The sequence below is a fragment of the Chiloscyllium plagiosum genome, unplaced genomic scaffold (genome assembly GCF_037043375.1).
Source record: "Chiloscyllium plagiosum isolate Xiang-an unplaced genomic scaffold, Cpla_swu_hap1 HiC_scaffold_20, whole genome shotgun sequence".
Lineage (NCBI taxonomy): Eukaryota > Metazoa > Chordata > Chondrichthyes > Orectolobiformes > Hemiscylliidae > Chiloscyllium > Chiloscyllium plagiosum.
The window spans coordinates 12,269,614-12,291,348 of NW_028270158.1; the positions used below are offsets into that span (position 1 = coordinate 12,269,614).

Here is a 21,735-nt window from a genome sequence, read left to right on the forward strand (position 1 = left end):
TTGCTGGGACAACTGAGGCATTTCTTAATTCAGAACATTTTGAAAGATTTGTTTTCTTCATGAGAATATGTTTCCAGTGTTTTTAGTCGCCTTTCTTTCCCCATGACTATATCTGGCTGCCAGATTGCCCATGAGTCAGAATCTGCTGATGTATGGTATTCCAGATGTCACGGAGTGAGTGGGAAGTGCTCTATTAAACTCATACAAACTCCAAGCCTTTTTCCATGCTATATTGTTGGAGTTTTAAATCAAGCTGTTGTATAAAATTAGATTTAATTACTATTCAAAGCATAAAACCAAACATTGTGTGCTCTGTATACAATAGCATAGTTCTGCTGTAACCCTTTGAATGTTCAGCTCTCTGAATAGATGGATTTTTAAAGAATCGTGCATCGGGCTAATTTCATATATTTGAAAATTCTGCTTTCTCCTCCAATCCTGAAGTTAATATTTGTTTTAAGACATCTGAAACCAAGGCAGTTAAATGATTATTAGATACAGTTCAAGCAATTCCAGATTGTATGGTGAAGGAGTGTGGTGCTGAATAGTCTCCTCTTCCTATCTCTGGTGCATTGCTAAGTTGGGTTTTCCATGAACTTCAAAGATTACTAAATTACATACACTTTTTGTATATCCCAACCTTATCCAAAATCTGTGCACTTTCCAGAGGATTTGGAATAAGGATTGGGAGTGACTACCTCTTTCTCAATGAAAGATACTGACATCAGCAGTAGTATCCTAATTGCGATGAAATGACTCTGTGTCAGCCAACCGTACACCTGGATCTACTTCCCTGTCTACAAGACCTTTCACCAAATTGGATGTGGAGGGAGCCAAGATTTTGCTTGTGGTTCATAGAATTATAGAATCCATACAGTGTGGAAGAAGGTCATTTTGCCAGTTGAGTCCACACCAATGGTCTGAAAAGCATCCTACCCAAACCCATCCCCTTACCCTATCCCTGCATTCCCATGGGTAACCCACCTAGCCTGCACATCCCTTGACTCTATGGGGCATTTTAGCATGGCCAAACCACCTTACCCACATATATATCTTTGGACTGTGGGACAGAGCAGGAGCAACTGGAGGAAAGCCAAGCAAGCAATTGCCCAAGGGTGGAATTGAACCGGTGTCCCTGGGTCTGTGAGGCAGCAAAGCTAACTACTGATTCACCATGCTGTCTGGCTCCAATCATAGCTAGAGGAGAACCGAATTGTGTAAATGCAGAGAGTTGGTCAAACTCCGTTCTGCAGAATTTTCTAATGAATGTTTCTTTTCTGTTATTGGTTCAGTGTTGTTTCTGTGATTTGCAATGAATACACACACAAGACTGGTTTCCCTTCTTCCTCATGGCTGACCGAGATGTGCCTCAATTGTGTGTTTTTTTTAAACATATTGCTATGGATCCAATATACATATGTATATATTGAGATATACATTATCAGTGAAGTTTTAAGTAGCTAGGGAAAGAATGGTGGGCTCCTCAGTTTACAAGCTGAAACTGTGTTGCTGGAAAAGCGCAGCAGATCAGGCAGCATCCAAGGAACAGGAGAATCGACGTTTCGGGCATAAGCCCTTCTTCAGGAATGAGGAAAGTGTGTCCAGCAGGCTAAGATAAAAGTAGGGAGGAGGGACTTGGGAGAGGGTCTTTGGAAATGTGATAGGTGGAAGGAGGTCAAGGTGATAGGCCGGAGTGGGGTGGGGGTGGAGAGGTCAGGAAGAAGATTGCAGGTTAGGAAGGCAGTGCTGAGTTCGAGGAATTTGACTGAGACAAGGTGGGGGGAGGGGAAATATATCCAAACGGACCCCACCACCAGTGATATATTTCCCTCCCCTCCCCTATCAGCGTTCCGAAAAGATGACTCCCTCTGTGACTCTCTCGTCACGTCCACACCCCCCACCAACCCAACCTCCAATCCCGGCACCTTCCCCTGCAACCGCAAGAAATGTAAAACTTGCGCCCACACCTCCCCCCTTACTTCCCTCCAAGGCCCTAAGGGATACTTCCATATCCGCCACAAATTTACCTACACCTCCACACACATCATTTATTGCGTCCGCTGCACCCGATGTGGCCTCCTCTATATTGGGGAGACAGGCCGCCTACTTGCGGAACGTTTCAGAGAACACCTCTGGGACACCCGGACCAACCAACCCAACCATCCCGTGGCTCAACACTTCAATTCCCCCTCCACTCCACCAAGGACATGCAGGTTCTTGGACTCCTCCATCGCCAGACCATAGCAACACGATGGTTGGAGGAAGAGCGCCTCATCTTCCGCCTAGGAACCCTCCAACCACAAGGGATGAACTCAGATTTCTCCAGTTTCCTCATTTCCCCTCCCCCCACCTTGTCTCAGTCAAATCCCTCGAATTCAGCACCGCCTTCCTAACCTGCAATCATCTTCCTGACCTCTCCGCCCCCCACCCCGCTCCGGCCTATCACCCTCACCTTGACCTCCTTCCACCTATCGCATTTCCAACGCCCCTCCCCCAAGTCCCTCCTCCCTACTTTTATCTTAGCCTGCTGGACACACTTTCCTCATTCCTGAAGAAGGGCTTATGCCCGAAACGTCGATTCTCCTGTTCCTTGGATGCTGCCTGACCTGCTGCGCTTTTCCAGCAACACATTTTCAGCTCTGATTTCCAGCATCTGCAGACCTCACTTTCTCCTCAGTTTACGGTTGACGGCCTGTCAGGGTTAACGATATGGAGAAAAAATGCCACAGGGTGGATAATGTGCAGCAGACTCAGCACAACACATTTTGTGGCTTTTTGTGAGAGGGTGGCTATATCAAGCCCACAATGAGCAAATCCAGTTACTGATTTAAGAGGGAATTCATTTTCTGCTCTTTGCTCTCCTCCCTGCAGCTGCAGGCAAAGCCTACCACGCCCTGCCCTTAGTAATTGCAACACTGAAAAATATTCTCACTCTGCTCGTAGCTGTGGTACTGTCTCAGAAAGGAAAGAGGGAACTTATAGATTGTTTTTAGCCAGTAATACGTGTTTGCTTTCTAGTGGAGGGACAGACAACAAAATTGGAAGACCACTCAGTAACTTTTATTCCTTGAAATGACTAATTGTACTGCTAGCTTCAGCCCCAAATGACCGATCAGAAAGATACTGTTTGTTATTGTTTTTAAATAGTGAAAGATGGAATAGATAAATGTTAAGAATAGGTAGACCTGCTGTCGCTAAAGTTGGAAAATACACCAGTGTTTGTCGTCTTGCAAACCTGAATTTATCCAGGGTGGCCCTTTTTCATTCATTTCACAGGACATGGGTGTTGCTGGCTGAACTGACATTTTATTGTCCTTCCCTATTTGCCCTTGAGAATGCGGTGGTGAGCTGCCTTCATGAACTGTTGCAGTCCACCTGCTGTAGGTTGGCACACACTTATAGAGAGTCATTAAAGTCATGGAGATATACAACAAGGAAACAGGCACTTTGGTCCAACTTTTCCACGCCGACCAGATATCCTAAATTAATCTAGTCCCATTTGCCAGCACTTGGCCCATATCCCTGTAAACCCTTCCTATTCATACACACATCCAAATGCCTTTTTAAATGTTAGAATTGTACCAGCCTCCATCACTTCCTCTGGCAGCTCATTCCATACACACACCATCCTTTTGCATGAAAAAGTTGCCCCTTAGGTCCCTTTTAAATCTTTCTCTTCTCACCTTAAACCTACATCCTTTAGTTCTGGACACCCCCAACCCAGGGAAAAAGACCTTTTCTATTTACCCTATCCATGCCCCTCCTGAATGTCAGGATTTTAACCCAATGACACCGAGGGAATGGCTATATATTTCCAAGTCAAGATGGTGAGTGGTTGTGAGGGGAACTTTGGTGTTCCCATGTATCTGCTATCCTTGTCCTTCTACTTGGAAGTAGTTACTGGCTTGGAAGATACTCTCTCAGCGAATTACTGCCTACCTAATTAAATTGTTTCATTCATTTCCATTTGTACATCCAGGATGAGCTTCACACTTGGTGGCCTATTATTTTTGCAGCTGTTAAAACAGATGGAAAGGAATATCGACAGCAAATAAATGCAGAATTGAGAACCCTGATTCTGATAAAGGCTTTGTCAAACAAGTTTAAGCTACTGTCAATTACGATCTGTGTCACTGAGGTTAATACACACTTCAGGATTCTACATTTTATGATCCAGGTTTCCGAGAGTGATAGACGTCCAGATCCGAATCTAAGTTGGGATTTAGATTGATGTCGCTGGAGTCCTATCAAAATGCTTGAGAAGTGGTAGATGGAGTTTAATTCAGCTAAGTGCAAGGTGCTGCATTTTGGGAAAGTGAATCATAGCAGAACTTGTACACTTACTGGTAAAGTCCTAGGGAGTGTTGCTGAACAAAGAGACCTTGGAGTGCAGTTTCATAGCTCCTTGAAAGTGGAGTTGCAGGTAGATAGGATAGTGAAGAAGGCGTTTGCTGTGCTTTCCTTTATTGGTCAGAGTATTGAGTACAGGAGTTGGGAGGTCATGTTGTGGCTGTACAGGACATTGGTTAGGACACTGTTGGAATGTTGCGTGCAATTCTGGTCTCTTTCCTATTGCAAAGATGTGAAACTTGAAAGGGTTCAGAAAAGATTTACAAGGATGTTGCCAGGGCTGGAGAGTTTGAGCTGCAGGGAGAGGCTGAATAGGCTAGGGCTGTTTTCCCTGGAGCATCAGAGGCTGAGGGGTGACCTTTTTTGAGGTTTACAAAATCATGAGGGGCATGGGTAGGATAAATAGACTAAGTCTTTCCCCTGAGGTGGGTAAGTCCAGAACTACAGGGCATAAGAATGGGGTGAGAGGGGAATGGTATAAAAGAGACCTAAAGGGCAACTTTTTCATGCAGAGGGTGGTTCGTGTATGGAATGAGCTGCCAGATGAAATGGTGGAGGCTGGTACATTGCAACATTTAAAAAGCATTTGGATGGGTATATGATTAGGAAGGGTTTGGAGAGATATGGACTGGGTGCTGGCAGGTGGGACTAGATTGGGTTGGAATATCTGGTCGGCATGGATGGGTTGGACCGAAGGGTCTGTTTCCATGCTGTACATCTCTAAGACTCTTTAATGTGTGATGTGTGGCCTTCCTGAAAACCAGAAATGTGACAGCAACCTGTTTTTCTCACACAACACCAGGTTATAGTTCAACAGGAATAAACCTGTTGGACTATAACCTAGTGTTGTGTGATTTTTAACTTTTGTACACCCCAATCCAACACTGGCTTCTCCAAATCATGTTTTTCTCACAAGTACTTGCATTTGTGTGTGTGTGTGTGTGTGTGTGTGTGTGTGTTATAAAAATAGGGCTAATCATTGAAACAATTGTTGTGAAAATCCTCTGAACAAACAAAGCATTTAAAGTACAGTTGTGTGTTTGTCAACTATATTCGTGCCCACTCTTTCCAACATGTAGAAAATGTGAAATTTTCAACAGCACCTTTTCAAACCTGCAACCTCTACCATTTGGAAGGATGAGGGCAGCAGACATGTGGGGATGCCACCACTTGGAAATGCTCCTCTAACTAGCACAGCATCCTGAGTTGGAAATATATCGCTGTTCCCTTCAGTGTTATTGGGTCAAAATCCTGGAACATCCTCCCTACCTCTGTGTGTGTGTGTGTGTGTCTGTGTATGTGTGTGTCTGTGTGTAGATGCTCAGCACATGGATTGCAGTGGTTCAAGAATTTAGCTCATTAGCACCACCTTGAGGGCATTTAGGGAAGTGAAAGAAATACTGGTCTAGCCAGCAGCAACCGCATCTAATGAAAGAATAAAGTTGCATATACATTTTCACTGTGTGCCAGTATTTTACTGCAAGCTAAATGTGTAAGCAATTAACATCATCAAGGCATAATTTGTGCTCAGCATATGCCAACTACAGAGACAAAATTCACAGCTCAAGGATAGTGGCTCCATTCTAATGACTGAACTACTGGCAATGGGATAATCTGTATATCTTCAGAAGGTTCTATTTTATTTGAGCTTCATATTACTCAGCTTTATAAAGTTTATTGTCCTAATTTATTGCGTGTATAATGGAATTCATGAATTCCAAGAAGTGGATTCAACAAGTTTTGTAATAAAAGCAAAATACTGTGGGTGTTGGAAATTAGTAAGTGCTGGAGAGACACAGCAACTCTGGTAGCATAAGTGGAAGAAGACCATCAAGTCTGCTCCACCATTCCATGTGATTTGTGGGCCCATCTGATAATTCTCAACTCCACCTTTTCCTGCCTTTTCCCTCCACAACCCTTATAGAAACAGTTAATGTTTTGGATCTGGTATGATTCATCTTCATAAGCTTTGTGATAGGATTAGAATACTGTATTTGATAACTATTTCAATTAGTGACAGGACAGTGCTTGACTGATCAAGCATCTGTCTGCTTTTTATTCTGAACTTAATTAAGACTGCTCAGTCCACTGATTTTTAAATATAATTCAACCATTTATTCAGCTATTTTCATTAGAATTCCTAGGGGTGGTGCAATACCTCTCCATCTATGACATGCTTTATTCACTCGCTAGCTGTGACTTTTAATTATTTTAACATTCTTAAATTATTCTGTTGGAAGTGGCTGCCAATGGGTGAGAACAGCATGCAGCAGACAACAATGGGCTGGAAAATAATCATTAGGATTAGAAGGGATTTGAAGAAAAATATTGTTACCAAGAGAGTGGGAGAAATCTTAAAGCACTGCCTTGGGAGGATGGTTGAAGTGGGGAACTTCAATCTTTTAAAAAGTACCTGGATGAGCACTTGAAATGTCATTCAAGGTCATGGGCCAAGTGCTGGAAAGTGCAGTGAGTGCAGATTTAGCATTTATTAGTACAAACTTGATGGGCTAAAGGGCCACTTTACTGTATGATTCTGTGTGTGAAAGCCCACCAATGTGAAGTCAGTATTGATTGACTGCCTGTCCAAAACTCATGGTCCATGGATAGAAGACAGACAAGCTGTTATGGACACTCCTCCAGATGTGACATTTCGGGTGCCATAAAAATAGAGTTTCTCAGTGTGGAGGAAATAGCATCTAATTTAATGCAGCAAATGAGTGTTTGCTTTAACAAACACCAAGTTGGTCATTTGCCCTATATTTTTACATGGTAAAAGGAGATTTTTTTTTTCCCTTTAAATTTATTAGCATTAAACCATCTACATTGTCAAATGTGGTCTGAGCCGGTTTGGCTGAAGTATAGAAAGAGCCTAGATATTAAAGTTGACTGTTGAAATGCAGAATGTTGCTTAGGGCCATGTTGAAATGAGTTTTTAACTTGTGCCTTTTTGTTTTGTTCCATTTTTTAAAAAAATTGGGATGTCCAGAGTTACTATAAAGAACATGCACATATTAAAGAAACATTTGGCGCTGCAGTTGAATGAGTCAGTTTAGTTCATGCTTTTGCAGCGGACCACGCCTAGTGTTTAAAACGGATCCATCAACAAAGCATTGAACTATGGATAATTCTCAGTTCTTGCTGGAATTTTCTTTTACCTCAATGATATTCAGATCTTCTTCCAAGTTTTACTTTGAGGTGGCAGGGAGGAGTGGAGAGGAGTGAATATGTGGGAGGTAAAAAAGGCAGAGAGAAAATAAAAGGAGTACAATAAATTCCTAAAAGCTTAGTAACACAAAGCACCATTGTGTTAGGGACGGGGTGGGGGAAGGATTTGTCCCTGCTGATTGGTCCATTGAAGTTCTGATGCAGCCTATTTCTAAATTCAACTATGCAAATATATTTTGAGGGGAGCTGGAAGGTGTGGTGGTTCTGAAGAATTGGAAGCTAATTAACTTGGCTAATCTTCATTGGAGGCAATATTAAAATCTCTTCATTTAAATTTAAAGATTTCGATGGCAGAGCAATGGTTTGCTAAAATGTGGAACCCATTGCAATGTGGATTCAACCTTTGGCACCCAAATATTTCTTAATTTTATTTCAGAACATAAATTTCAGAAATTGTCGCTTATAAATTCATTTTTGGAGCAGTTATACTCTTAATGAAGAGTTGCAACCTGGAGTCCATAAGGGCACTTTTCCCTGTTAAACTATTGGCCAGACATGCATATGACACTCCAATGCAAAGGGTGGCAGAGAAAATCTTTAAACCATAACTCAGATGTGGAGAATTTTCTCGCAGGGCAAGAAAATTGCTACACAGTTGTCCATTTCAAAGAGGGTTTCAGTGGGGCCTTGTTGAATTAATACCTTTGTGTTTGGTGTGTAGGTGATGAGAAGAATGATAGGGATGCATGAAGGTGGCCAAGCAGGAAGGAACATCCAAAATACTAATCAAATGGCTCTTAACATAGACACACTTTTCACTCAGCAGAGATCTAAGGACATACCCGTATCTAGTGCCAGTATTGTTCAGAGTCTGGACAACATGCTTTACAACCAGATAAGGGCAAAATATCCATGTCCCATTCACACATGGAGCCAGCAAATGTAGCCAAAGAGGATAGAGTTTTTGTTTTTAATTGTCAGTTTCATGGAGAGTTTCTCACAATTTTATTTTTTTTCCCAACACCACCTTGTTAACTTCTTACCCCCGCCCTCCCGTGTGATTGCTACCCCATTCTGCCACCCCCACTGTTCTCTGAACAGCCAGCCTCGCTGGAACTGATCATCCTTTTTTTTTAAAAGCCTGTTGTGTACCCAGACCAGCCATGTCAGTCCAGAGCTGTCTTGCATGGTTCCTGATATTTACACCAATTACGGCAGGCTGATGGGGAAAATTGGTGCCTTGTTTTGTGGATAGGGTCCTGGAAGTCCTGCTGGATGGGGTGGGTTGAAGCAGGTTGTCCTCCACCTCTCTTTCCCCAGCCCCACAAGAGGCCCAGCAGTGGAGGCCACAATAGCAGATTGTGCCAGCCTGGTTTGTGGCTGCCAACTGGGTTAATGCCATCTCTGACATCTGGATGTTTCATTTTCATAGAACCCCTACAGTGGGGAAACAGGCCATTTCGACCAACAGGTCCACACGTCCCTCTGAAGAGTATCCCATCTGCACCTACCCTATTACTTTACATTTCCCATGACTAATGCACCTAGTCTGCACATCCCTGGGGTTGGATCTCAATATTCAGCCATGCGTCAGTCTCCAATGTGGCTTGAAAGTACAAACCAGGCCCTGCGCTGTAGGGAGAGGGACAATGACCATTCTACCCATGTAAATGCCTCCATCTTTTCCCTGAAATTGCTTGCTCACTCTATCTCTGTTTCTGTACCTTCATCCCACTGAGGCTTATGCTCTGTTACACTCACTGCTCGCAGCGCCTTCCCTCCCTCACTGCCACCCACTCTAATACCCAACTCCACTAAGTCTGCATGCTCTCTGCGTTGCCTATCCAAAAATTACCTCAACCTGTGCCAATAGTAACAGCTGTGCCATCCACTTCCATCTCCTTTAACATATGCCGTCTCACATTGCAGTAAGAAGGCTGTTTATGGGGATGAAAGAGGCACCATCTGGCTCCTCGCCCCTTTTTGAGTAGAGGGTCCTGGTTGTGATTGTCCTGAGTGGGTGGGTGACTGTGCCCAATCCTCTGGACTGTCTCTGAGGCTGTCCTTCGCTTACTGTGCCAGGAGCCCCTTAGGGCAGGATATCCTTCCTTGACTACTAGGGCCTGCTGACGCCTAGGACAAGCATATTGGCTTCATATCAGTGCTCAGCAGCACAACAATGCAGCAGTATCTTGAACTTAGTATCTCTGACTCGGGGAGCTGAGCACAAAAGAGCAAGATGTTGCAAAGCAGGGATGCAGTGAGTCATCCAAGAGAGGCTCTGAGTGAGTGAGCACAAAGTCGGTGAGCAGCCCAAATGCAGCCTGGTCCAGTTCATGAACTGGGCGTATGTCCCAGCAATACAACAAAAATTGCCATTATGTGCTGAGGATTTAGTGCCATGAAAACCTCTAGAAGCTGCACATGTTTGATGCAAGTGTCTATGGACATGTGTGGATGTGTGACCAGTCTCCGTGGACTGTGCCTGAGATGTCCAACATGGGATGAGCTGAAGTCACCAGGAACTTGCTCTAACTACCTAGTGGAGAATTCTTGGCGTCTAGTTTGGTTGGTGGGATTGGTAAGACAAGCTGTGTATGGAGTGATGAGATGTGCCATTCAGAGGGATTATTGTTTGTTAATGGTCTTATCAGTCGATAACTTGCCCTTTTCTGTGGGAATCTTGTCTCAACATCTGGCAGCTGCAATAAAGGAGTTACATCAGGCCACATGATGTGCAAGATCCTGCCCCCAATCTATCCATGCCCACCTCAATCAGACCCCTATAAGATTCGTTCCAAAGTGACAACTCGCCCAAAGGCGCTGAACATGGAAGAGGGAATCCACAGAGACTAACGAGCTTGACTCAAAGTGAGGTGGGTAGCACAGTGGCTCAGTGGTTAGCACTGCTGCCTCACAACGTCAGGGACCCGGGTTCGATTCCAGTCTCGGGCAACTGTCTGTGTGAAGTTTGCACATTCTGCCTGTGTCTGTGCGGGTTTCCTCCCAGGTGCTCTGGTTTCCTTCCGCAGTCCAAAGATGTTCAGGTCAGGTGCATTAGTCAGGGGTAGAAGATAGAACATAGAAAAGTACAGCACAGAACAGGCCCTTTGGCCCACGATGTTGTGCCGAAGTTTAATCCTAATGTAAAATATAGTAACTTAACCTATGCACCCCTCAACTCACTGCTATCCATGTGCATGTCCAGCAGTCGCTTAAATGTCCCCAGTGACTCTGCTTCCACCACCTCAGCTGGCAACGCATTCCATACATTCATAACTCTCAGCGTAAAGAACCTACTTCTGACGTCTCCTTTATACCTTCCTCCTAATATATCTTCAAACTATGATTCCTCGTACCAGTCAATCCTACCCTGGGGAAAAGTCTCTGGCTATTAACTCTATCTATTCTACTCATTATCTTGTATACTCGATCAGGTCTCCTCTCTTCCTCCTTCTCTCCAGAGAGGAATGTCCGAGCTTATTCAACCTTCATAAGGCAAGCCTTCCAGTCCAGGCAGCATCCTGGTAAACCTTCTTTGCACCCTCTCCAAAGCCTCTGTATCTTTCCTATAGTAGTGCGACCAGAACTGGACACAATATTCCAAGTGTGGTCTCACCAGGGACTTTTAGAGCTGCAGCAAAATCTGGTGGCTCTTAAAGTTGATTTCCCTCTGTCGATGAAAGCCAAAACACCATATGCTTCCTTAACAACTCTATCCACTTGGGTGGCAACTTTGAAGGATCTATGTACTTGCACACCCAGATCCCTGTGTTCCTCCACACTGCCAAGATTTGTAGAGTAAATGTGGAGTAATAAGGTAGGGGAATGGGTTTGGGTGGGATACTCTTCGGAGGGTCGGCATGGACCTGTTGGGCCAAAGGCCCTGTTTCCATACTGTAGGGATTCTATGCTTGTCAACTAGATCCAAATCTCCTGAACGTCTGCCTTGCCAACCATTTTATATTTGTAATATGCAGATTTATTTAATAGCTTAAGTTTACCAAGCAACTTGGATTGCCATTTAAAAATAACTCATTATTGAAATACTTTTGAAAACCTTTGAAGTAAATGTGAAATTGGATCAAATAAATAGGATGTTTAGTAATTGGCTGGAATCATTCTGGTCTGTAATTCCTAAAAGAAAGAGGCAGAAATATTGTGTAGAACAGCAATGACGAGAATATGTAGAGATGATAATGAATCTCACGACAGAAAATTGTCTTCCATCTGATGAGAGACAGACCCTCCACTAAGGCTTTAAACACAGATGGTTAACAGAAGATCTTGAACTTCTGGCAGTCAACCAACTTGATTTTAATCTCTCATCAATAGCTGGAAGGAGAATTGCAAGCAATGCTTAGTAACTTGATTCTCACATTGACTGTAGCCAATTTACTGTTTTGCAGCAGCTTTTTCTGGTCCTCTTTTTTTGACCGCATTTAATTGGTAGGGCTTTTAAAAATTCATTCATGGATGTGAACTTCACTGACTGGGCCAGCGTTTATTAGCTGATCCCTAATAGCCCTTGAGAAGGTGGTGGTGGTGGTGGTGAGGCACATCGTTGAACTGCTGCAGTCCATTTGGTATAGATAACATTGTGGGTCTATTGAGGAGGGAGTTGTAAGGTTGTGACCCACCAACACTGAGAAATGGCAATATATTTCCAGGTCGGAATGATGAGTGATTAAGGGAGCATTAGTTAGATTCTCTACTGTTGGAGAGGGTCATTGTCTGGCATTACTTGTCAGCCTGAGCCTGGACATAGACTGCTTTAGTAATTGAGGACTTGTGAATGGTGCTTATCATTGTGCAAGTATCAGCAAACATCACCAATTCTGACCACCTTCTGATGGAGGGGAAGGTAATTGAAGATGATTGGACCAAGGACTATATTCAGAGATGTCCTTTTAGTTCTGAGATGATTAGCATCCCAACAAACACAACTGTCTTCTCTTGTATTAAGCATGTCTCCAACCAGTGATGCGTTTTTCCACTGTTTCACATTCATTCTAGTTTTGCTTGGGCTCCTATATGCCATACTCTGCTAAAGGTGGTCTTTTACACCTCACAGTTTTGGAATTCTGCTGTCATATTCGAACCAAGGCTGTAATGAACTCAGGCTCTGCATAACTGAACGGAGTGTTGCTTGATAGCACCATTGATAGTAATGGTGGTAATTCGCCAGGTTGGATTGGACTATGTTTCCTATGCAGGACATACCTGGGCAATTTTCCAAATGTTCAGGTGATGCTAGTGTTGTAGCTGCACTGGAACAGCTTGGCTTTGGTAACGGCAAACTCTGGACCTTATGTATGCATTACTGCCGGAATATTGTTAGGGCCCACTGTCTTTGCCAAAATTTGCATGGAGTGAATCAAATTGGCTGAAGGTTGACATTTGTGATGCTGGGGACCACTGGAGGAGTCTGAGATTGGTTATCCATTTGGCACTTGTGGCTGAAGATTGTTGCAGATCCTTCAATCTTGTCTTTGGCACTCTTTGTGTCAGGCTCCCCTATTATTTGGAGGATGGAGATATTTGTGGAGCCTCTTTCTCCAGTGAGTTGTTTGATATGATGTGGCAGGACTGCAGAACTTTGATCTGATCCATTTGGTGTGGAATCACACAGCTCTGTCTATCATTTGTGTTTCACTGTTTGGCAAACAAGTAGTCCTATTTAAAGCTTCACAATGACTCTTCATTTCTGGTCTGCATGGCGCTGTTTCTGCCATGCCCTCCTGCCCTTTTCTTTGAACCAGGCTTGATCCCCTGGTTGAATAGGGAATGTACTGGGCCATGAGGTTACAGTTTATACTGGGGTGCAATTCTGCTGTTGATGGCCCACAGCGTCTCAGATGCCCAGCCTTGAGGAGTTGGACTTGTTCAAAGTTTGACCCATTTAGCGCAGTGATAGTGCCACACGGCATGATGGTGGTTGAGCTATCCTTGACTGAATCATTCCTTCACAAAAGCTATTCAGTAAAATTGATCAGTTTTATTTTTGAACCAGACTGAGAACAAACAAATCTCAAAACATCAGCATGGTCCAGATAGCCGCCTCCCTTGCTTCTTATTAATTTAAAGAACATTGTTCACCGGCTTTGTAAAATCTCTTGCAGGGCCTGCATATATATATATTTTTAAAAACTGCTAAACAGGCATTTTTCAAGTAAAAGTGGATGGTTTTGCCAGATGTCTGGCTCCAAAATTATCTGCTGGTTCTTTCTACATGAATTTTTTTTAAAAATGTGCAAACTTGTCATTTTGTGTACTAAACAGTCAGTCTTTTATGTGTGTGTGTCTATGAAAAACTAATTTGTATTTTTGTATTTGCAGCAAACGCTTGTAGTTTGAAGAAGTTTCGTGTGAGATAAGTACAGACAGACCTTTTATCGTGATGCTTGTGCTTCTGGGATTCATTCTTGTCTTTCACCTAGCCACAGCTGCCTTGCTGTTCATTGCCACGATAAATAATGTGAGTAGTTTTGAGTGTTTAGATTTACATAAGTACAAAAGGTACAAGTTACCAGATGCTCTTTCCATCTCTAACTTACCAAACAGTCGCATTGTAATATTCTTTTATAAAGCGCTTCTTGTATGTGAGTTTTTAAGAGTAAGTGTAAACTGAACCATTGGTCTTTGTGCAGAATTCCAAGCCTCTGACCTGCTCTTGTAACCATAATTCTACAACTAATGTTAGAACATTAAATATCTTAACAGCTCTAAAAGCCCAGCCTCAGACAGATGACTGGTGGTGAGCTGCAACTGAGGGTCACTACACTTTTTAGGCATTGAGAATACAGGACCTTCATGGTGACCTTAGCAGGAGTGGGAATTGAACCTTTGCTATGGGCAGCATTCTACATTGCAAACCAGCCATCCAGTCAACTGGGCTGCATTTGCAGCAGGGATGAAGAAAGCTGCACATAGTCGAGGTTTCCAAGAACGGACGTATCATTAGAGTTGGATTTGACATCCAAAGTGAATGAATAATACCATTTTGTTCTTACAAAGTGTCTTTTTAACATAGAACAGCAAGCCAAAAGACTTCAGAGGCTTAGGAAAAACACAAATATTTATCGAGGAAATGTTAGGAGGTGCGGCTGAATGCTTGGTTACACTTTGTCAGTTGATAGCTGCATTCTGTTGTCAGATGGGCTTCTGTTTACCTTCTGAAAACATTGACAAATCAAATATCTTGGGTTTATAATCTGTGTACAGTGGCCTGTCTATCTGCAGACTTAATATTTTATACATAAAATACAGTTATTTTTATAGTGATGTAAACCATGTCAAATTAAATGGCTTTTAGCCAAGTGTCATTTTTTGCTCTTTGTCCCAGTCACTTTTTTTTTTAAAAGTTGTCTCCCCAACTCCTGCATACCAGTTGTTGCCACTTACATTTGTGTCTTTAGAGGCCGGTTTAACACAGTTTATAACAAGTACTAATAAAGATTAACAACTGGGCCTCTTACCTTCAATGTCACTAGTCGTCCGATGATCCACTGCCCCATCCCTCCTAAAACTCAAACATTCTGTCAACAGAGGATTGCTGCCTGAGAATTTCTTGGGGATTGGAGTTCCCGCTTCTAATGAGGACTGTTGGGGATCTGTTTGACAGCCATTCAATGAAAGAGAAAGCAGGGAAGTGGAGAACAGTGATATTGGAATGGAGAAACTAACAGTAGTGAATGAAAGGAAGTGGAAAATTTAGTGGAACTGTATGGATGGTGCTTTTTAATGGGATAGGCAAAGTGTCATCATTGATTAGAGGGGCAGGAGAGCAGTGCATTTTAGAATGCTACCTTCCATTGGGGAACTTTGAAAGCAATGACTGGGTTATGGGGCAAGAATGAGCAATGACTAAGTAGCAATGTGAGCTAAACAGCTGTTCTTCTATGTTCTCTCATCTCAGCCAAAGTCATTTTGAGTTTGGAGTTTGGCTATGTTGTTAGCTGGCAATAGGCAGTCTAATATGTTTTGATTTGTCATTCTTGTTTCACTAAGAAAGTGAGTGAGCAGATTAGATGTCTGACATTGAAGTCAGTCTGAGACTTGTATAAACATACCTTTTTTCACATCTGGCAAACCTGCCTGGCATTCAAATTATAAGTTTCTGGATTAGTGGTGCTGGAAGAGCACAGCAGTTCAGGCAGCATCTGAGGAGCAGTAGAATCGAAGTTTCGGGCAAAAGCCCTTCACCAGGAATAAAGGCAGAGAGCCTGAAGCGTGGAGAGATAAGCTAGAGGAGGGTGGGGGTGGGGAGAAAGTAGCATAGAGTACAATAGGTAAGTGGGGGAGGGGATGAAGGTGATAGGTCAGGGAGGAGGGTGGAGTGGGATAGGTGGAAAAGGAGATAGGCAGGTAGGACAAGTCATGGGGACAGTGCTGAGCTGGAAGTTTGGAACTAGGGTGAGGTGGGGGAAGGGGAAATGAGGAAACTGTTGAAGTCCACATTGATGCCCTGGGGTTGAAGTGTTCCGAGGCGGAAGAGGAGGCGTTCTTCCTCCAGGCGTCTGGTGGTGAGGGAGTGGTGGTGAAGGAGGCCCACGACCTCCATGTCCTTGGCAGAGTGGGAGGGGGAGTTGAAATGTTGGGCCACAGGGCGGTGTGGTTGATTGGTGTGGGTGTCCCGGAGATGTTCCCTAAAGCGCTCTGCTAGGAGACGTCCAGTCTCCCCAGTGTAGAGGAGACCGCATCGGGAGCAACGGATACAATAAATGATATTAGTGGATGTTCAGGTAAAACTTTGATGGATGTGGAAGGCTCCTTTAAGGCCATTCAAATTATAAGCCTTGTTCATGCATAATAAGTGTTTTTCAGTGTTGCTGTGATATGAGCTGTTTGATCATTAGCCATTCCATGGTCACTAATCTCCATGTGTTTTTATTCACTGTTAATTCTACCATGTTGTACTGTCTCATAGTGGGAGCAGTCACTGAAGGTTGTGGTCTTCCTTCGAGATGAACATGGGTCTTAGCCAATTCTAAGGTAGCATGAGTAGATCAAGGAAGCAAGTGGCTATGGTCGAAGTGGCCCTTAGAATGGTGGTAATGAACGAGTAAGCTGTGCCTTTTAGAGGTGTTAAGATATTTAATGGTCTAATGTCAGTGATATAATTGTGGTTACAAGAACAGGTCACCGACTTGGAATTCTGTGCAAAGAACTCTCCTGCTGACTCCCCAATGTCTGTCCACCATATCAGGGACACAATCAGGATTATGGTGGAATACTCCCCCAATTGCCTGGATGGATGTAGCTCCAAAAACGCTTAAGAAGCTTGATACTATCCAGATCACAGCAGCCTGTTTGATTGGCACCACATTCACCAACCATCATTCATTTCCTCCACCACTGACCCATGGTACACACTGCTGGTACAATGTACAAAATGCACAGTAGCAACTAATCAAGGCTCTTTCCAGAGTGAGCCCCATTATCCAGAAGGATAAGGGTAGTAGGTGCATAGGAACACCAGAGCCTGCAAGTTTCCTTCCAAGCCACTCCCCATCCTGACTTGGGTCCCTCCCGAACAGCATTATTGATGGACCTACGCCCCAAGGATTACTGTAGTTCAAGAAGGCAGTTCACTGTCGCCTTCATAAGGGAAATTAGGGATTGATGGTCAGTGTTTGACCTATGATACCCACATCCTGTGAATGAAGACAAAAATATTTGCTCAAGTTTACACAATTGGATGTTTGACTGAACTCATTCTATTTATCAAACTTGTTCTTGTTGTTAATTATGGATACAGCAAGTATTGATAAAACATTTTAAGGGACATTTTTTAATGAAACATGGGCCCCTGGTGAAGAAAAGAAACTTTGCTTTCCTATCTTTTAAAAACAAAGGAAATATTAGACAATATTCAAAGTGACCCTTGCTTAAAAGGAGATGAATAAATATTTGAAATGGCAGGATATAGAGATAAGATAGAACGGATAATCATGAGTGACCTGCAGGGATTGAGGTATCTCAGTGATGTTTGGCCAAATTTCATGCTGTTCAATTCTTGGAATCTTGATTAGAAATTTAATGCTAATTTCCTATAAATAGGAATAATTTGTATTACAGAATAAAATATACAAAGCTGCCTTTAATCTGCAGGTTATGTGATATAATTCAACATGGGACTCTGCAGTAAATAGTGATGAGTTCTTTAGACTGGATTGAGGTGTAAATGGTGCTCCCCAAGGAGCAATATTACAAACTTTTGCTCTTTTTGAGTTATGTATGCCATGGGCTTGAGTACAAAGGACTAAACATAAAAGATTGTAGATGATCTAGAATATCAAAACTGCAATAATAAATAGAGAACATAGACATTATTCTTAAAACTGAGACAGACAAACAGCAAATAAAATGTACTGATTAAATGTAAAGTGAAACATTTTGTTAGTAAGTACAAATGGAAGGTCATGTGAAGTAAATGGTACATTTGTAAATAGTGCAGAAAATGAGCCCCAGGCGCATGTGCACAACCTTGAAGGTTATAGGACAAGTCTAGAAAACTGCTTGTGTTTATTTCACAAAAGCATTTTGGCTTTAGAAATGGTGATGCAGAGTGGCAAAGCAAGTACATTGCGTGGTAAAACATCACCAAACATTTCAGCTTTAGCTGAATTAAAGTTTGAATGGTGCCCAGAACGGAACATGTTAGGAGGGAGAGCAAGGCCTTGGAAAGGATGTAAAGGAGTTTTCCCAGAATCCTTCAGGTAGTTCTCCTTGGCATAAGAAATTTAATGGATGATTAAGGATTTTGAACAAGTAAGTGAAGACAATCTCCTTCCAGTTTGTTTTTTTTAAAAAAAAAGAGGGGATGGGGTTTTAGTAATCAAAGGATGTGGTTTTAAAGTCCTTGGTAAATGAACCAATGGTGAGAAGAGGAAATATTCCTTAATGTGTTGTGATCGAGAATGTACTGTCTGAAAGGTTGCTGAAAATACACTCCGTTGTACTATCCAGAGAATTGAATAATTATTTGAAGGAAATAATAAAAATTTACAGGGGTGTGATGAAGCAGGGACATACTGGGTCAAATGGTCTTTGGCTTGTGTCAGTATCATTCAATGATTCTAGATTTGTGTTTTTTAAAAAAAATACTTGTGGAGGTATTTCTGAAAGAAATTATTTTATTTTGTAATGAGTAACTTGCATTTTTGGTGTTTCAGCTTCAAAAAGCAGGCAGTATAATTTATTTAATTTTCCAAAATATATTTTGTTTTTAGGCCTGGTGGCGAAATGATTTACTCAGCACCGATATATGGATGACCTGCTTTTCGAATGGTTCTCATTGTGTGAGCGAACTTGTTGAGAAATATGGAGGTAAATATTTGCATGAATTGGTTGCCTTAGATTCACACTTAATTCAAAAGGTTTGTTTCCCTTCACCACCACCCACCTATGTGTAAATGTTTGGGTATGTTTTTACTGGGGTTCATTGCATTCTGGTACTTTGTTCAAATTGATAGAAGCCTAGGACAAAAATGAAACTTTGGGTTCCGCAGATGTTTAATAAAATTATATGACCCTGTATGTTTAAGGAGCCAGAAATATATAATCAGACTCTGTTGCTATGATAATGATAAAGAATGCATCTCTACTTTGGAACCAGGTCAAACCCAAAATGTCCAATGATCACAAACAGCAAAATGAAAAACTCCGTCCCTTTTTTCTCAGTAATATAACCTACAGACACTCCATCCAGGTGAAGCATCATTCCAACCTCATTTTTCAAAGATTTTCTACACAGTAATTCTGCCTTCTCCAAGAGGCACTCGGACCGGCCAACTTGCTGACTTTTCTTTACTGAAGAATTGCTAGGGATTTATTTTCCTGTGTCTTTTCTGCCAAAACACCTCAAGACTTCTTTCCAGTTCTGGTGGCTTGGAGTCTGTCAAGAACTAAATTGCCCTTCTGTAACTAAGGATAATATCTTGTGATCACTTCCTGCTTGTGCCCCCCCCCCCCCCCACCACCACCACTACCACTGTGTCCTTACTTTTTTTCCATTTGTAAAAGCGCAAGTTGGCAGTGGGCTGCAATCATTTCACTAAGTAGGAAGAAAGTATCGAACTAGTCAAATTTGAAGTAAATGAGGGATTCAGCGGCACTTGAGCTGAGGCAGGGGCAGAGTTGGAGGTGGTCTTCTTGATGATTGGAGTGCAGTCGGGAGTTTGTCTCAGGATCAAATACAATTCCCAAAGTCTGCTACACCCACGTGTAATTAAAGTTTTATACAGCAAACCTTTTATTAACTGGCACCTGTGGGAGCAGGAGTGTGCTAGTTGATCAACTGTTCCAGATTTTCAAGGAGGTACACAAACCCATAGTAAACCCCGACTAAATGACATAAACATCACTGAAAAGAAAATCTATGCAAAAACATCAACACATCTCCTAAAATCAATGTTAATATCACACACTAAGTAATCAAAGCATAATGCAGAGGATATACACACTGTTATACTTTATATAAAATATAAACACTTGAAAATCATAGCAGATCGCAGTGTTTAAGGTATACAATTTTTGCCAGTTTGTCAAGAGAGCTATTTGATCAGGTACCAGTTAAAACAAAGTTTGCTGTATCATTAATAATATTACTATTAATCTGGGAACTTTGATTCCAAAGGAGAGTTCAATGGGTTTTTGATTTCAGTAGGGAGAGGTCTGATCTATCTTTCTTCCCAAAGGGGTCAGATAACCATTTGAAGTAAAAACAACAATTTTCAAAATGATTTTCCTGTGGCTTGAACTAAATGGCTCAACTCAACGTTTCAACCCCAGGATGATGCACAGGTTGGATTCTCAGCTAAGGCTGGGGATGAATGGAAAATGTAATAAAAATATTCACTTTTATTCGCAATAACTGTTGCAATTGTTTTGTTAACTGTGCAGAGGTTTTGGTGTTATGTGGATTTTTGTTCTCATTGTTTAATCAACAAATTAGCAACCACTCCAAAACATTATTAAAATTGCCAAACATTGGAAAAATAATGTTTTAGAGCAGAACATGTTAAAAAAAAAACATTAAATTTGTTTTTGCAGTCCTCCTAATTAGGCAAAAGTTAATCTTCATCTTTTGTTTTATTATGCAGACTGCATCAAGGCAATACAGGCGACCATGTGTCTGTCAGTGATCTTTTGCTGCATTTCCTTCATTGTGTTTGTTGTTCAACTGTTCCGACTACAGAAGGGACAGAGGTTTTACATTGCTGGAACCCTGCAACTGCTTTCTAGTAAGTCTGTGGAATATAAAACAAACAAAGTACTTTTATTGGGGAAAAAAAACTCTTAAAATCCGTCTAGTTCAGCTTTCACCATGACTCAAGGTGCAAAATTACCATAAATATGTCTGATCTTGTGTCTTGTTCTCCTCAACTTCTCTCTGGCATGGTGGAAAATGCCCTCTTGCTCTGTTCTCTAATGTTTATGTGCAACCTTGTATGATTCCACTCCTGCCTGTCTGACTGCAGTCATGTTACTCCTGGATTTTGTTATCTTACAAATTCACTTCCAGTGCTCCAAGGCTATGTAGCCCATCAGTGACAGAATTTGGGTCAGCTTTCAGATGCATGCTGAAAAAATTGCCCTTACTGATTCTTCCAATGGTTTTCCTGATAACCCCCTCAAATGGCTGGCTGAATGATTTCCCATCATTCAATCTCATGGTGCATTATTTCCTCTAGTTGGCTACCAGTAAGATTTTAAGATGTTAGTTTTGACTTGAATGATAACCTTGATCTTTTGTACCTGAGATGTGCAAACCTTAACTCGCATTTGAGTCCGATGTCATATGCAATCCAAGATGAAGTCTGCTTTTATTTTAGGCGTTAATATTCTTTGCCTCTTGTGCTAATACTAACATTAACACACCACCCTTTTCTTTCCTCTGGATTTCTGCAACGTGCTCCTTTTTTGATTTGTTTGAAACTCAACCACTGCATTCATCATTGACCTATACAGGCTCCTGACTATTAAAAGATTAACTTTTAAAATCCACATCATCCTTTTCACATTCCTTCATTTTACAATTATAACATGCATTCTGTGTCTCTGGCCACAGCCTTTGTCTTCTGAATTGGGCCATCTGTTTGTTGCACTGTCACTCTCTGTGACATTTTCAGTCGTCATAGTGCCATTATCCATCACCCCCTCCTTTAAACCGCTGTCTCTCTTGCATGCTTTCTGTGTACTTTTTAAATGCCT

The 21,735-nt window shown here is 42.1% G+C and overlaps 1 protein-coding gene across 1 annotated transcript in view; it reads left to right on the plus strand.

The window, feature by feature from the left end:
• emp2 (epithelial membrane protein 2) overlaps positions 1–21,735 on the plus strand; it is a 44,716-nt gene that overhangs the window by 18,142 nt on the left and 4,839 nt on the right. Inside the window, exons 2-4 of the mRNA XM_043712019.2 lie at positions 13,858–13,996; positions 18,753–18,849; positions 20,625–20,765. Of these exons, the coding sequence (XP_043567954.1) occupies positions 13,919–13,996; positions 18,753–18,849; positions 20,625–20,765 (316 nt within the window). The 5' untranslated portion in view covers positions 13,858–13,918. The remainder of the gene's footprint in view (positions 1–13,857; positions 13,997–18,752; positions 18,850–20,624; positions 20,766–21,735) is intronic.